This window comes from Poecile atricapillus, chromosome 2 (assembly GCF_030490865.1).
Source record: "Poecile atricapillus isolate bPoeAtr1 chromosome 2, bPoeAtr1.hap1, whole genome shotgun sequence".
Taxonomy (NCBI): Eukaryota; Metazoa; Chordata; class Aves; order Passeriformes; family Paridae; genus Poecile; species Poecile atricapillus.
The window spans coordinates 132216496-132234457 of record NC_081250.1 but is presented as its reverse complement, the minus strand read 5'-3'; the positions used below and the strand labels follow the sequence as shown (position 1 = coordinate 132234457).

At 36.8% G+C, this 17962-nt stretch overlaps 1 protein-coding gene across 4 annotated transcripts in view; it reads right to left on the bottom strand.

Annotated features, from left to right (window-relative positions):
* The window catches only part of VPS13B (vacuolar protein sorting 13 homolog B), a 429143-nt gene that overhangs the window by 342293 nt on the left and 68888 nt on the right, over positions 1 to 17962 (bottom strand). For all 4 annotated transcript variants that reach the window (XM_058833661.1, XM_058833660.1, XM_058833663.1 and 1 more), the window contains exons 13-16: positions 14896 to 15087; positions 14150 to 14319; positions 11102 to 11296; positions 9388 to 9512 (exon numbers count right to left, since the gene is read on the bottom strand). In XM_058833661.1, the coding sequence (XP_058689644.1) occupies positions 9388 to 9512; positions 11102 to 11296; positions 14150 to 14319; positions 14896 to 15087 (682 nt within the window). The remainder of the gene's footprint in view (positions 1 to 9387; positions 9513 to 11101; positions 11297 to 14149; positions 14320 to 14895; positions 15088 to 17962) is intronic.

Here is a 17962-nt window from a genome sequence, read left to right as displayed (position 1 = left end):
TGACATTATAAAAGTCCCAATTCCATTTGCTTATTTAAAATATGACCTGGTTTAAAAATCAGATTCTTAAGTCTCTCATTCTCCCTGGATATTTCTTCATTATCAAATAAATATTCTAAATCATGTTTACCAAATATTTCCTTCTATTCAATTGTTCATTTCGGAATCAGCCATTAAATTCAAAGAAAAAAAATAGTTAAACATCAGCAAAGAAATAATCATATTGGCTTTTCTTTAAAAAACCCCAGACATTATAATGAGGGGAAAAAAAAAAATCTGATCAATTGAAAAAAACCCAACAATTTCTGTATTGGTGTCTGAACTAACATAATCCTTTCTATTTCTTGCATTGATGTCAGAAGTATCTACAACAGGTATAATGATTTTCAAATCTGATAAACAAGTTTTATTTTCATAGTTTATATTTAAGGGCTTCATATCCTACCTGAGCCTGTTCTCTTTACTTGTTCTCTTTTTTGTTGTTTGTTCAAATGCCCTCTAACATTCCCATCCAAAATACACCATGCTAAAAAATCTAGTCCAGAAACTGGGAGCTTCCACCTTTTTGAAGATTAAAACATAATCCAAAGCAGACAATGTTTAACAAACATACAGGCCCAAATGGAGATCCAAATGTTTACATGCATCCAGCACTGCACCTCAGTACTCATTCAATGCTGTTCCTCAGTATGTGCACCTGACAGGTTACTTTAACTTCCTTTAAGATGCATTGCTAAAGAAAGAGTAATAAAGAATACAAACCTATAAACCAAGTAGGATAGAAGTGATTGAGGAAAAATGCTGAGAATGCATATTATTTATATGTAAGGAAATCAACCCTCAGCTTAAAAACAAAGAGATCCTGATCTATGAGAAGGATTATTCTAGGAAAAAAGAAAAAGCACCTCTGGGTCACAGAGGGAACAAGCATGAGGCGAATACAGCAAATAAATTATACTGGACACAGTATGTTTCTTCCACCTAGAGATGAACACAGATGCAGTAAAGATGCTAAGATACTATGGACAGCTGGACATCCACATGAGTTTTTATATTTGGGTTATTTGAGTCAAGATAAATACAGTTTGTTTTTGAATAAAATGTTTGCAGTCACCCTTTATCATGGGTATCAGCTTCAAATGAGAGTCACACTGATGGGCATATAAAAATAGGTGGGTAATTTAACTCTGGTTTCTGGTACCTCACTTCAGGTGGAAGTAGTGCCTACCACTTGAGAGTGAAGCCCTAGTAGAGTCAAGAAAAGATATGCTACAGCTTGGCCAGCAACATCACAATGCTCCATGAGCGTAAGGATGGTAAAAATAAAAAGATAAACAAAATCAGCAACTCTATTTAGCTTAATTGATAATCATTTAGCTTAATTGGGAAGTAAACACACAGCTTTGGTGAAGGTGGATTATTTGGTACACAAGGTTAATAATCTAATAGCTCCCTGTAGAATTATTGCAAGTCCTAATGAATGAAAGGCCATTTTTTTCCCAAGTTATTGTATTTAATGACTACAAATTCTTAAAACAGTGCTTTGAATCCCATCAACTCCCATGGCATTACCTTAAAAAGAAGAAGCAAAGAAAAAGGGGAAAGGTAAGAGAACAACTGCAACACTGAAGTACACCTCTTCAGACTTCTGTGTCATAACCAACATTTGATTGGGGCTGGCTGGGAGAATGACACCACAATCAGTTTCAGTGTGCAAGTTTCAAGCATCCCTGTTTGCCATCTCTGGAGGCTGAGTGCTGGCTCCAGTAATGAACGGTCTGTGCTGTGTGTACTGTTGACCTGTTCACTTGTTCTCTGCCAGCCTCAGGCCAGGGCAGCTGGCACTTTCTCAAACAATGCTGAAGGGACCAAGCAGATCAGAAGCTCTCCTCACTCTGAAGCCTCAATATATGTCCTTCTTAGATCTATTTTTTTTTCCCCTGCCTTTTGGAAGTGGAAAGGAAATCTACAGGTAGGTATGTGTATATGAACTGAGACATGAGAAAACACCAAGCCTCAGGGTCACAGATGGGTTTCTAGCAGTGTTATTTAGCAGCAGAGATACCAGCACAGAGACTGTGTTTCTCTTCATAATTCACAGATTCACTTACAGGCAGAAAAAAAAGGCACCAAACTCCAGATAAAATTCTGGAGAAACAAAGGACAAACTTTGTGCAAAGAACTGCCACCATTGCATCTTTCTAGCCAGATTCTACATGGGTAAAGCCTCATAGCAGAGAATATCCAGTACTGAAAATCCTAACAGGTCCTTTTATATAGATAGTGTTACCGCTAAGAGAAACAGAATTTCTAAATACATCCAGTGCAAAAGAAATATGTGTCCGGGATTCAGTTTTTCTTTAGGATCTATGCTACATAACAGCATTTCAGCTTTAAGACTAGGTTTTTAATACATTTCATTGGTCTCTAATAAAAAGGCAGCTTCAACCCTGAAAATCCTTCACATTTTGAAATACCATTTGCTTGTTTCTAGTACAAAGGCCAGAAAATCCTGATGGTAACACTTACAAAAACCAGGATTAACTATTCACTGTGTGCAATCACTTTCCCTGGACAGACAGTAGTTAATAAACTTAATTTACTTTCACTGAAAAGATTTAACAATTAATTAGTCTAAATAACTACACTGGAAACACAACCCAATGACTACCCTTCAGTGTCAGCTCTGCCGAATTTCCTCCTCATGGACAATACTGAACAGTACAACTGCTTCCAATTTACATTGATTATAAGTGCACTTTCAACAGATTTGTTGAATGCTGCCTGCCACATCTGCTGAGAAACAGTAACATTTGATCTGGACTTGATTTAAAAAAAAAAAAAATTAAACTTGAGGTTTGCAACTGAAGTTAATCTGTTGTTACACTAATCAAGCTGCAAGTCGTACACAGAATGCAAAACCCTTCCTGTTCCAAGTGCTTTTCTTGGTACCCAACATCTCCTTCCAGAACAGGGCGGTTGAAAATTGCCCCAAAATGTCTTGTTGAAATTCAAAATGTTTATATCACTGCAGATTAGAAATGTTCCACTCAAGTTCTTTAAGCATCTTCATCCTTATACACAAGCACAACCCCCCTGAACTTTTATAAAGCAAGATATGTTAAATCAATGAAAAGTACTTCTGTTAAAGCTGTTATATCCCTACATTACTGTTCACAATATTTATATTACTATATATTGTGTGCATATATACCCAAGTATACACTACACATATTATGTGTGCTAAACTACATTGACATACCTACTCCTCAAACACTAAGATGCACAGTTAATCAAACTTCTGAAAGCATCAGTCACTGCTCACCTAATGTCCTACCCAAAACAGCCACTAATAAATTAATTTTTTAAAATGTGATTTAGTACTATGCACTTTGATGCATTTTCTAGGCAATAGGAGAGAAGTGGACAATGCTGAAGCAATCCAGCACACTCCTTACTGTGTTCCTCTGACTGCTCACATGTGAGGCAGTACTACACCACCCCCTCTGCAGAACCCAAGAGAATGACTGCTGTGTTCTGCTTTTGCACAGCCCCCTATCACTGGCATACATCAACAGTTCAAACAGGTTTTAACACTTGCCAGATATAACTGGAACAATGCTGAGGTGGCTGAAACTCCCCTGTCCCGTACACTGAATGCATCTGTTCAGGCATTCAACCCTAGATATTTTCTGTTTTGAAGAATACTCCAAATTTTCCTCTGGCAGTTAAATTCAATTACTGACATAACTAATAGTCACAACTGAATGCTACAAAATGAGTTTCATGTGTTTTCAACCTGTTTTTGCTTCTGACCCAAGAAATGAGCATGCCCCTCAACTGCCCACATGAAATGCAATCCACACCCAATCTAAATTGACATTGCTCTTGATCTACTGTGACTAGCCAATAAAACAGGCTGCCAAAATCAAGACCTAAGTGTCAATTTATGGGAAAACTTCCTAGATTTATGATCTAATGCTCATAGTTTGTGGATAGTAGGCTCTGTGTTACCTGCCAATAGGATCTGCTTGACTGCTACTACCACAACTGCACTAAATGTCATGACAGCTAAATCTCATGACTCTCAAGCTCATAAAGCTACTACGATTTCTAGTCCTAAGCAGATTACTCCACTGGACATGCCCTGCAAAGATGCTTTTGTCAAAAAAGTAGCAAAAACAGACAGTTCACCTGATCCCACATTATACACTTTTAATCTTCTCTTTGGTGAGCAGCAAATCCTAAATTCTCCTGCTGTCATCACAGTAGTACCTTGGTAAAGGCCATGTCAGTGGAACGAAATTTCCTCGCTAAATAACTTGTTACTGTGTAAGAAGCAAGATTCTCATCTACCACTCTCCTTGCAGATCAATATGAAGTGCTCTCACCCCTGCCAATTCACAGGGATACCATTAAATGTATAACAGCATTTACAAGATGACCCCTGAAGCAGACATGAGCAGGTGCACATCCTGGTTAGAACCTACAATGATCTTACTCAACTGTGTAATGAGTCTAAGAATTAATAAGAATATAACTGTATGGCATATCAGGTACATAACTTTGATTACGAGAGGGATGTTTGCCTTCTAAGGGGACACATGATGGAAGAAAATGGAAGTAAAGCTATATAAAAATACAAACACCTTTACAATAACAAAAGTTTGAGCAAAAATCTATACAGTGCTAATGAAGGAGTTAGAGTTCTCAGGTTTTGTGATGTTAATATTAGAACTAGAAATAAAAGAGAAACTAAATTGTGTGTATGAAGCAACCATTTCACAACTACACCATGACAAAATCAAAATAAAAGCAAGGAAGTCAGGTAAGACAACAAAATGCTGATGTCCAGGTTGGTGGCAAAGTATATTTCTCAAAATCTTTGCATAATAGTTAGCCAAAAGGCAGTTATAAACTTATGTGCCAATCTACATGTAGCAGATTCTAAGGACACAATAAATGTTCACCTTTACAGTTAATCTGTGTTGAAATATTAAGCACAGTTATGCTGTATAAATATTCTTGAGAGTTCATAAAGAGCCTACAGAAAATAGACATATTCATTCCATGTGAAGAGCGCTGCATCTAGATTTCCTAAGTGATCTTTCAGAAGTGCACATATTAATAAAGTAACTATGTCAGGTCTGTAATTCACAGCTTTCACAAGTGAAACAAATGACAGATCTCTGAACAGTTGAAGTGCCCAGCATATGATACATGTGACTGTCTTTAACAGAAAAGCAAATGTTAAACTTTTTTCAGCTTTTGTCAACATTGATTAGCACCTCAATAAAAACACTGAAGAAATGAAACTACAGTGCCAACATAAATCAAATCTCCGGTTACCAAAAATCCTTCTCCATCAGAATGATGAATCTTGATGGAGATTAACACACTGCATGTATTTAAACTGAAATTTATGTCTCAAGACAGTTTGCAGAGTACAGCTCAAAAGAAAGAATCTTTGCAGAAATTGTATCTATTAAGCATCTCAAAGACTGTTCTTCCTTTACTAATAATTATTGAGATCTAATTGCAAGTTTCTATTCAAGATTTTTGTTCTGACAGAGTAAAACCTCAAGAACAATCAATTAAATGCTCTGTACTCTCCAATAACTCAAGTGCAGACCATGAAGTCCTAGATAATAATTTACCCAGCAAGTCCTCAACCTGTTTATAAAAGGTTAATTCACACACTCACACTTAACATGACCAGCTATTAGCCAATTCTGTACTTCGGTGCTTCCTCGAAAGCAGCAAACCAGCAGCTACTGCTCTGGTATCCAAGTAATAAAGAGGGGACTCACTACCAAGGAAACAGATCTATTGAAAGTAGACTACAGGACCAAGAAGCTGACCAGAAAGGAGTTGGGGATAATGACATCACCTTTATTTATAACCTTATTCTACCAGAGCTCAGAGTCTCAAAATATGTCACAGGTAGAGACAGTAAGTCAAAAACTTCCTACAGACATGATAAAGAAAAACAAAACCACAAGTCTGGAACACTTGTTTAGAGAAGACAGGTTAAGAAAAGCAATAAAATAACAGCCATAACTAGACTGATACGTAGCTCAAAATATAGAGAGGACACTTCACTATCAACCAGATATCAGAAAAATAAAAGGAAGGCCATTATGAATCCATATTCTATACTGTTAATTTAGCATTCTTCACAAGTACAATGAAGTGGTATCTTAGAAATTATAGAAGGTTATAACACTGAAATGTCTTACACCAGATTACCTCATCTGTTACCACAGACATTGAAGCCAAAAGAATAAAAGAATATCAGCTAATTCCTCTCAAGATTTCTGTTTGGCAATAAACATTCTTGTCATTCACTCAAGGCTTTTAACCATATTCTGCTAATTCTCAGTTGGTTTTAGACATCCTCCTGAAAGCTCTGAAAGCTGCTTTACAATCTGGCATGCAACACTACATAAAGCAGTTGTAAAATATTGACATTAACATTGTATTTTGCATCTTGTTACACTTGACAAAAACAAAAGACCAGATGGTTTGTACATTCCAATAAAAACAGATTAGCTATGCAATTTAAAAGATGTCCAAGACTTAGTTAACTACTGAGTTTGAGCACATTTCTTTTATACAACGAAAGTGTACTAACTGAAATTAAAAGAGACACCAATCTAATAGGTAAACAGCACTTTATGATAATTTATGATTATTCACTGGAATTTGCTGGGCTGACGATGACATTTTATCTCTTAAGACATCCTGACAATGTTTATCAACTAGTTTTAAAAAATTAATATTACTGCAGTATTTTATACACTGTATTAAACAGTAAGTTTGAGATTATTTTACTGAAACTAGAAAAGAAACCTATTCTACTGATTTATGTCAGAAATAAAGTTGAGATTTTCACTGCTAACTCAAAACATACTACCTAAGGGATTCCACAACAGTTCATAAAATGTCTTTGTTTTTAAAAGGTATGGTCTGTGGTATGTATTTTCTACGAAGAAATAGAAGAACATGTGTAGCATCAGATGTGTGTACTTTAAGAAACCCTGGAATGTGAAATCCACAAATCCAAATAAAGCAGGTGGTATAATTTGGGAGGGAGGACTGAATTTAAGTTTAATGACATTACCAGGTTATCCTACCAGACTAATTCTCACTCACTGCATGACTTCAATGAAGCTCTCAGTCCTCATGCTGATTTCGATTTAGTTGAAGTGCTATTTGATGCATTTCATCTGGAGTTTTATTCACTTCAAACTACACTTCATTTAACCAGGCTGCTGCTGTACTCATTTGTTTTTCTACTTTATTACTCACAAATTGGTGTTGCTTAGTTTAGATAAATTGTTGGACTAAGTTCATTTTATAAAGTTTTTTTTTTATTTCATTAATAAATAAGCCGTATAAAGAAGAAATGAAACTACAGGAAAAAAGTGAGAAAACCAGCAAAACACACCAGTCCACAGTACTGCAGTAAGTGCTGGTCTAACAGTATCTTCTAATAAATGCCAGTAGATGGTCTGCTGTTTTAAAGCAGGACCATTCCCCTGCCTCCATTCCCCAAAACTACAGCTCTTTCCAACTAGGCATGCATGGTAATTCAATGCATTTTAATAAGAGAGCCAAAGAATGTGAGAGAGGCGGATTACACAGGAGAATCCAAGAATGCATGATACAGAGAATGTAAGGGCAAGACCAGGAACACGAGACAGAGTGAGGGCAAGTGTGAAACACTGCACAAGGAAAAGCACAAGAAACCAAGAGTGAGCAAGCGAGAGATGGAGCACAGCAAGCACAAGCACACACAGAAGAGAACAAGCACATTCTTGAGAAAACAGCAGCACTTGAATACCATGAACTTGTCACATGACATTTATTTAAAAATTCATCACTAAATTTATGGGTTTTTTAGTTCGCACAACTAAACATGGGGTTTACAATATAGTAAGAAATTAAAGTTTGCCATTCAACACTGATTTATTCATGCAGTATGCTAACCAGGATTAATAACCAGAGCTTAGTGCTAAATGTCAGATAACGTAAGGAAAGGCTGTCACTTGTAAAGTCCTGAAGTACTCTCATTAGTGCTGATTATACACTATATCCTAAAAACTTTTTTTTTCTTTTTAAGCAGAATGGTACAACATAACAGCAACTAATTTTAAGTCATTAATACTCTCGTAAATTATTGATAGAAAATATGACTAAGTCAGTTAGGCTGCTACCACCTGGTGGTGTGCTGATAATGCTAAAACCCATTTACATTTAACATGGTATCACAGCTTGTGAAAGAAAAATTAGCATATTCTTTATATGACGCTAAGAACAATCATAGAAGGAGACTTTTTTGTATAATCTATTAAGGTTTCACAAACAAATGTATCTTACAACTTAGCTATTCAACACAATGTTTGAAGCCAAAGTATTTAACCACTAACATGTTTTTTCATTATCTTGTCATTTTATGTAAAATTTTTTTGCATGGATATAGTCATAAAGTAGCATTACAGCTCCTGCTCAAAATGAGGGATAAAGAAAGCTAATACCTTGTCCAAAATATTGTCAAAATGAATTTTTCTGAAAACAGTTTTTATAAATCCAACCTATCAATATAAACTATTACATACAGATTTATGATCACTGTAAGATCTTTATGATTTGAACTGTAGAGATAAATTTAAAAACTAAATTTCCATTGCATTAAGGCAAAAAAAAATTATATAGCACATTTCATAATAAAGTACAGAACAGTTTTCAGAAGTAAAATATTTGTATTTAATATCTGAACTACTACAAATAGTTTAAATGTCTTCATCACAATGTTGAAACACTTCCAACTGTAATGAGAAACAAATAAAAGTGTAGGTTTGGGATGCTTGGGGGTTTTACCCTGCAATTTGTTGCTTTTTATTTGGTTGAGTTTAAAAAAAAACAAACTGATCTATTCAGTTAAAACATCAAGCTTGCCATCAGTATGTAACTTCAGCTTTTATATCAGCTCAAGAAAGAATGGCAACTGGTTCCAGAAACCTACAAGGTCTAGAAGAAACCCATTTACCACAGGGCTTCTGTATCACAGAATGTGGAGATTCGCAAGGGACCCACCAGGATCACTGATCTCAAGTGACTGGCCCATCCAGGGATTGAACCCATGACACTGGTGTCATTAGCACCACGCTCCAGTTCCCTCAGCCAAACAAGGGTTTAAAATGTTTATTGACAGCTATCCTCACAAAGAAACCTGGGAATAATAACAGGTGTAATAGCAGAATATGACAGAGGAGACGGAAGTTTAGGGATATACACAAAGCTTGGTGTTTCTAAATCCCTCATTAAAAACGAAAAAGTAATTGTGCACATGACTTAAACACACTGTACAGGCTTAATGCTCACCAATATTTGGGGAACTTGATCAGCTTGCCATAAACAGCAGTACTGAATGAGGGGATAACTGGAACAGGGATGCAGTATAATCCTTTGCCGTCCAAAGAAGTCAGCGCTGCTTGAAAACCAAATATCTGGAACAAATTCAGTTGGTCAAATGGCATATTATCACATGATTAGTGATCTTACTTTCAAGACATTTTATACCATAATATATGTATTTATAAATATACTCAGTGAATATTAATTAAATTGTGTATTATTTTTAGATCATTCCTTTTCCTCAAACATACATATAGCTACAAAATCTACCTCAAATAATGCCCTAGAAATACATGTAAAAATATTTTCTTCACTCAAAAAGCATTAACTACGGTCTGCTGAATTTAAAAGAATGCCCGATGACAATTTTTCAATTCAAATACTTTAGTCTATATCCTTTAAACTTGAAGATTACATACTGCCTTTCATACAAAGTAAAATCACTTTGAGTAATTATAACATATACCACTGGTATATATTATGTGGTATAAAAGTGTAGTGGTATAAAAGAGTAGTATTTAAGGAAATTAGAAGCTTTCCTTCAAAGCTTTTTTGCTTAATAAGAGCCTGGCAAAAGAAAGATTCATCACAAGAATTCTTTATGATTTTTCCCCATTCAATATGGCAAGAAACTGTTGTAGAGTTGTCTTTTAACATGCTGTACCACTATTCACAAGAACAGAACAATTCAGCCATTATTAAAACTAGCAAATAAACCCTTTAAAACCCAAAGCTGATGTCCAAATTTTGCTACTAAAACATTTTCTGAAGAGAAAAAAAAATCCTCTCAAACTGAAAAACATACAATGATTTGCAGTACTGCAATTCCAATCACTTTAAATGTGACAGAGGGTAAACATTGCACCCAGAAAACTGAAAGCTTGTCATGCAATTCTGAAACACAGTTTTTTGTATGCAGATAATAAACACTTAAATAATTAAATTGTTACTAAAATACCAGTATGGAAGTGATTATATAACTGAAAAATTGACTAAAATTAACAGTAGTAGTATTAAATATATTTTAGTAACATCCAAAAGGTTTCAAACTTCCTGAGCACATCCTAGAAGGTTGGAAAAGCCTGCTTTAGAAATCCTCCTCATTGCAGATGGTAACTGAACTATCTCAAAACAGTTTTCCATATCTTAAGTTTTCCCCAGCCTCACAATAAGAGCTCCTCTCATATAATGCATCTTTAATTGAGAACATTCAGAGATCTGTCCTCCTATAATGAAAAACAATTGAATTGTTTGTTAACAGTTTGTGATTGCATATCTTCACTGTGATGGTTTTGCTCTTTCAATACTACTAGCAGTGATGGTTTTTCCTCCTAACTTCCCATCAAATATGCAAGTGTATTTTGCAACAATCTACAAATCATAGGAGCATTATTTCAGATGAGGAAAAGGGCTTCTTTCTGAATAATTTTAACTCATTCCTGTCACAAGGACCTTGGGGCTTCAGTCTGCAGTTTCCTCATATGAAGTCCTCAGTGCATATTACAAAACACTTGGCTCAAGTCAGAAGCAGCAATCCCAAACAACAACGTTCTGTGAAATGTGTTTACTCTATGGCCTTTCAGATTAGCTGGAAACATTCTTACAGGAAACCTGCTAACACTTAGGATTAACTAAATGTATATGATCTTTTTCTCAGCACACATCTCAAGCCCTCATTTACCTTCAGATAGCAGTGTGAGTAACAGTAATGAAGCAGGTTGTCAGACGGCTGGCCGAGGCTGCTGACCACATGCACCAGTTGCTCAGCATACATCGGCACTGAGTGCTCCAGGTTAACCTTATCCACCAAAATTCGGATGGAAGGTAAAGGCCGCAGGGGCTGGAAATTTGCAGCATTTAACAGTCCACTGAAGTTCTAGGGCAGGGAGGAAAAAAAATTATCTAATAATTATATCACAGATGTATTACTTATATCTGTATGTTCTTACCTAAACACACAAGAAAAGCTAAATGAAATAAACTAATTATAGATATAATGGCATTATAGTAGAAATCCTCAAATCTTACAAAATATTTTCTTTGAAGTTTTAATTAATCAGCTTTTTATCTGGAATTGCAGGTGCCCAGGTGCTGGCAGTGCAGGGGCAGTCTCTGTGAGGGACATTAGGAGCTGTCCTAGGCCAGGTTCAGCCTGCTCCAGCTAGTGCTGCAACAGCCCCCACAGGGCACAGCTGAGCTCCTCGGCCAAGCTGGGGGCACCTCTGTGCAAACAGATTTAACAATGGCCAAAAACACCCAGGCTGCAAAGACTCAGAGATTAAGTGAGAAACAGCAACATGAAAAGCAAGGTCAGAGAAGGAGGGGGAAGAAGTGGTGCTCCAGGCACCAGAGCAGGAATTCTCTTGCCGCCCATGAAGGGGACAACACAAAAGCAGACATCCACACTGCAGCCCAAGGAGGTCTCCATGCTGGAGCAGGTGAGTATGCCCTGAAGGGCACTGCAGCCTTGAGGAGAGCCCATGCTGGAGCAGATTTTCCCTCAAGGACTGCAGCCTGCCAGAAGGACTTGCACTGAGGCAGAACAGTGGGAGAATGAGGGAGTGGCAGAGATCACCTGTTACAGACTGACCCCCATCTTCCATTCTCCATCCCCCTCTGTTAAGGGGTGGGAGGTAGAAGAGTCAGGGAATGAAGGAGTAGAATTGAGTCTGAGGGAAAAAGGGGATAGGGGATATATGTTGTTTGGATTTTTAGCAATAAGTGAAATTAATTGTCCCAAGTCAAGTTTGTTTTGCTCTTACTGGTAACTGGTAAGTGATCTCTCCCTCTACCCTGACCCATTCTCTCCCCCACTGCTCTGCTGAGGAAGGGGAGTGAGAACAGCTGAGTAAGCATCTGGCAGCTGGCTGAGGTCAACCCAGTACAAGAATATGCAAAGTTAAAATATTCCATCCTATAAAATCTTTGTTTACCTTTTTATCACTCTAAAGCACTATCACCATAATAATCTCAAGCTGATCTAGCCTTTACACTGTCATCTTTTATGTATTCATAGTCATGCCAGGTATCTCAGCAAAAGAAAATGCCATTCCATAGAAAATAAATACCACTATTTTAGACATCCAAGCCTATTTTTCATAGTATCTATTAAAATGGAATACTGCACCCAGCACAGGCCGGACATGTACCAGATTAAGTTTGCTGGAAACAAAGTGGTTATGGCATTGGAGCTCTGTTTAAGGAGAAACAGAGATAACTGAAGCCTTTCAGTCTGGAGAAGGCCAGAGAAGAATCCTACCCCTGTCTACTGCAATCTGCTAGGAGGGTACAGAGAAGAACGAGACAGAAGCGGTGCTGATTCAGCACGTGACAGAACAACCCCTGGAGCAATTCGCTCTTGCTTTAACCAGGATGTTGAACTCCTGGAGAACACCTCCAAAGACCTCTTCCAATCCAAATTATACTACAAATCTAAAAAATTTATTAAATATGCATCAAAATAGGAAAATAAGTTGACATATATAAGATTTTCAATCTAGAATTCAAAATTGTTGTTTTAAAATATACTTGGCTTCATTCAAGAAATGTAAATTGAGACTCCAAATAATTAGTACCTCAACCAGAAAATTCACTGGAATTCAACAGCTTTACCTCAAGCCTAAACAAACACAAAACTGTTCATTATAAAAATACCATCTGCCCATGCCCATAAGGTAAAAAGCACCGCATCCCACTGCATTACTCAGTGCAATGTATTAAAAACTTCTAAAAAGGAAAAATCCTCTCTGAGCAACCTGTTCCAGTGCTTCACCACCCTCTGAATAAAGAATTTCTTCTTAAGATCTAAACTAAATCTGATCTCTTTTAGTTTAAAACTATTGTCCCTTGTCCTGTCACTATCTACCTGTACAAAACCTTCTCTTTCCTTTTTACAAGTTCTCTTCAGGTACTGAAAGGCCACAATCAGGTCTCCTTAAAGCATGTTTTTATTCAGGATGAGCTACCACAGCTCTCTCAGCCTATCAGATGAAATATTGGACAAAAATTCCTAGAAATTTAACTCAAGTACTGATGAGGTTTGCTCTTCCTCATACTTCTTCCCTTATCCATAAAATACCTTCCAGCCTCTGTGGCACAAGAGATAAACCTATTTTAAGTCTTCACTACAAGCCACAGATTTATCCCTACAGTACCTCAACTTTGTACATTGAAGGAGTCCTATAAGAATAAAACCAGTACAGGATTCTTTAGCTGGCATTATACTACACATATTCAAAGATAAAACAAATGGCTATCAGGAAATTTCTGTCTCTCTTAGCTAGTCATTCAGCAGATAAATGCCCAAGTCCTGCTGGCATCCTGTCTGAACTAGCACACACAGAGCTGGCTATTAAAATCTGTCATCTCTATTGAGCCTGTGTACTAAAAGATTTGATACTTTACCATATTATACTATAATTGTATTATAAAGACCTGCCGAACAGGTACTCTTCTGATCAAAACATCAGAGCTATTGCTTTTCATTTTCTTGATCCTTTAAAACCTTTTTTATTCAAAAGTATTTTTCCTATCCATACATGACACCCTCAAGACTTCCAAGTCTAACTAGTCAGGTGCCACTCATTTTAGGTATCTGAAGTGCTCACGGGCACCAAACTAATCCAGAACTCAGTGATACATCCAGCACATGGAGTAAGAGGCCAGTAAGAAAATTTATATTGAATAGCACATGCTGATGTAAAGAACTGAATCATCTGTGCATACATACCTTCTCACCCATGATTTTGGGCAGCAAGTGGTCTAGTAAATTGAATTCTGCCACAGGGATTACAATTGTACACTTAAGAACAGTGAACGTTGTAAGTCTAGTGGGAATGTATTCCTCCAGTGATGCTACTTCTTCAGAGCTTGGCATAGTTCTACTTCCATCCATAATATCTATAATAAATGAAGATTACATATGTTTCACTAAAATATATAAAATGTGTTCTACATCTGATGTTTCAAAAATGCCTAGGGACTAGCAAAAAATGCAAAGCTCCCCCCCTGCCCCTTCATAGTTAATAATGTCATTCCATACTGTTTCTACCTAAGGCTAAATGCAATACTAACTCGATTTTCCTTACTTGAAATCTGTATTGCTCTCAGAACCTCATCTTAACAGTCGACCATACTTATTTCCATGCATTTTCATCCAGTATGACTATTATTTTGAAATAATAAATACCAGTAGGAATACTTTTTTCTCTAAGACTCCAAAATGAAGCTAGAGGAGACAATGAAGTCAGCTATTCTTACTCAACATGAGGCTTATGATTAAAACAAATGACTTTCAAAGTGTCTGAAACTATCTCAGAAGTACATCCAACACAGATGGGGATATTATGATTAATTTACTTTTATTTTACATTTTGCTGCCCAGACTCAAAAACTATTTGAAAGCTGCTCCCTCAAAAACACTAAACGTAGTCTGGTTTAATTCTGTATATTTGTGTATATGCAATAGGAACAAACCTGGCTTAGTTCTGCTGTATGGTTCATACTCATGTTCCAGAGCACAAACTATCATTTTCATGATCCGGTGTACTGCGCTGCTATCCAGTCGAAGATTGAGTGGACCCACAATGAGGCTTTTTGTAGACATCTCTTGAACATTTCCAAAATCTTCACTCTTTACTGAAGAAAGGTCTTGCTGATTCCCAGAAACTACAATAAGTTTTATAAAAGTTACACAAAACAATTGGACATAATAACACATTTTATCAGCTACTTCTGTTTAAAATCCTGAGATCAAAGGCTTAATAATTATACAGAAAAATATAACAATGCAAATATAACACACAAATATACAATGACTGGTATAACAGATTTTAACAAAATTATTCCTGGTAAATGCATAGCAAACAGGGAAAATTCCTGCCTTGCCTCCAAGACGAGTACAACTTAGGAACCCTTCCATGAACTTTGAGTTTCTCAAATTTGGGACTCTTTGAGGGTGTCTAAACTTCTATGACAGCTTAACCCCATGCATCAATGACTGCTGTGGTGTTCAAAACTTTCTACAGCTTGTCACAAACATATCCACCCCCAATAACCAAGGAAAAGGTGTGCTGCAAAGACATGGCAGATCTGGGCCCTTGAAAGGTCAGCTGCCCAGACAAGGCTGGAAGAACCAGACTGACAACTAAGACAAACTCTTCCTTCCATTCATATTTACTGCCATTCACTGACATATGGGCAGCAAGGAAGAAAATTTCTTTAATCATTATGTCTCAGATTGGCTGCTTTTAAGAGCCAACAGAGATAAAAGAGTAGTTTAGTAAAGTAGGCTAATAAGGTAGACCAAAATTACACCATTCAATCACACATTCAGTGTACACAGGCTACTCATAAGCTACTCATACAGCTAGTCATAAGCATGACTATTTCGCTAAACATACTTCATGGAAATTCTTCAGTTAAATCATGAAGATTTCAGAAAATCACATTTTCCTGTGACATATGACAAAACATAGTCCTACTACTCTAACATATTTGGCTTGCAGAACTTCACTCTGATTCTTTTTCCTAAGATCATAACTTTGACAGTGTCTTCATTGCTTTGACACAAGCACTAAACATTAAGTATCTTGCTGACCATTACATAAATGAACAATCTGACAAAATAAGCATTGAGATTAAATGGATTCTGAGACTACAGATGCCAATGGAGCTGGTGAAGGGCCTGGAGCACAATACTTCTGAGGAACAACTGAGGGTGCTAGGGTTGTTTAGTCTGAGGGAAGACCTTATTGCTCACTAGATCTACCTGAAAGGAGGGCATAGCAAGGGCAGGGAGTCAGCTTCTTCTCCTGGGTAAGAAGCTACAGGATGAGAGGCCTCAAGTTGTACCAGGGGAGACTTAGATTGGATATTGGGAAAAATTTCTTCACTGAAATTGGCTACAGGCACTGGCACAACTTGTGCAGGGAAGCATTGTAACCACAATCCCTGGAAGTGTTCACAAATGTATGAGTATGGCACTTGGGGACACAGTTTAGTGGCGAACATGGCAGTGCTGGGTTAATGGTTGGACTCAATGACTTAAAAGAGTTCATTTCCAACCTTAACAATTCTGTGGTTTCTCCTTGCCCAAGAGGAACCCATTCACCCTTTTGTCTCTCTCCTTAACTGTACTCTTTTAACTGCACTCATTCAAAACAGTCTTTATATTGAGAGAAGTTGAACTTGGTGGAAAAGGAAGCAAGGACAGGGGTTTTTTTCCTTTATGTTTAAATCATACTCCATAAAACACTGTTGCTTCTAAGCACTGGTAAGGAAAAAGGTCCTCAAAGTGAGACTATGCCGAATTTGATGCGCAGCTGGCCTAATGTTCTGCAGGCCTTTACAGGCTTATACACTCAGCAGAAGAATTAACTTTATCCTTAAAATCCTAACAGAAGTTAACGGTGAGAGCATTTATAGCCTCTGCTTCCCTTGGTTTGTTGTTTTTCTGAGAAGAAAAAGAACAATAAAAGAAAGATAAAAGGACAGAAGGATACTACCTTATAAAACCTACTCAAATCTTCAGCTGGAACTGAGTTACAATCTTTTGAATGAATCCTGAAAGAGATTTTTTTAAAGCCCAGCATACTGACTTCTGCATTTATTTTATAGGCAGTTAACATACATACTTTTATCCTTCCAATTCTACACAGTATTCTGTTTAGATGAACACTACCAAAAAGTGTAAAAAACCATACCATCACATAAAAAATAATAAGGCCAAAAATAATAAGGCCAGAAGTAGTAACAGCCTGCCTTTTCAAAGAGGAAAAATCAGCCTTGCTTGTATATATTTTATGTATATGAATAATACATCTCAGTGACAGAATTTATATGAACCACTTTCTGGAACAGTTCCAGTTAATTCCACCTAAGTGCAAAGGAATAGGGTAGAAAAACCTATTGGTTCTACAGAAGTAGGTGATCACAGATGACTTGAAACTTCACAGATGCATAAAGAAAACCAATTTTCAATCACTGAATTTTCAAGCTCTCTGTATGTTGTGTGTCTCTTTCTAACCAACCAAAAATATCAAAATGAGTGCTGCATAATAAACTTGCCAGCAAAGTAGAGGTGTACACATTACAAACATAAGGTAACTTCAACAGCACACCCTGCTAGGTCTGCAGGTCATGCAAATCAGTGATCAAGGAACTGACAGGCTACGTAATGTTTCAGAGACATTGTTCTGCACTGAAATACAAAGTAAAAAACCAGAAAAAAAGGAAGGGGAAGACAGACAAAATGTCAAAATAAGACTACTGTGCATGACGATCTTGCTTTCATTCAAAATACTGAAATTGATTAATGCACTTCTGTATGTGACAGACAAAACTCCTGAGGGTTAATGTTATCCAGGAGGCACTTGTGGTTTAATCAGTAATCCTATGCTTCAGGAAAGGTTAAAGGTGCAAAGAATGTGTCAAACCAAAATTGCTTTGACAGATAAAAATCTTACAATCACAGTTACTGCCTCCTATAACTTAAGTTGGGTTCATTTTTCTATGGTATGTGGTGTGCAGTAATTGTAACTAG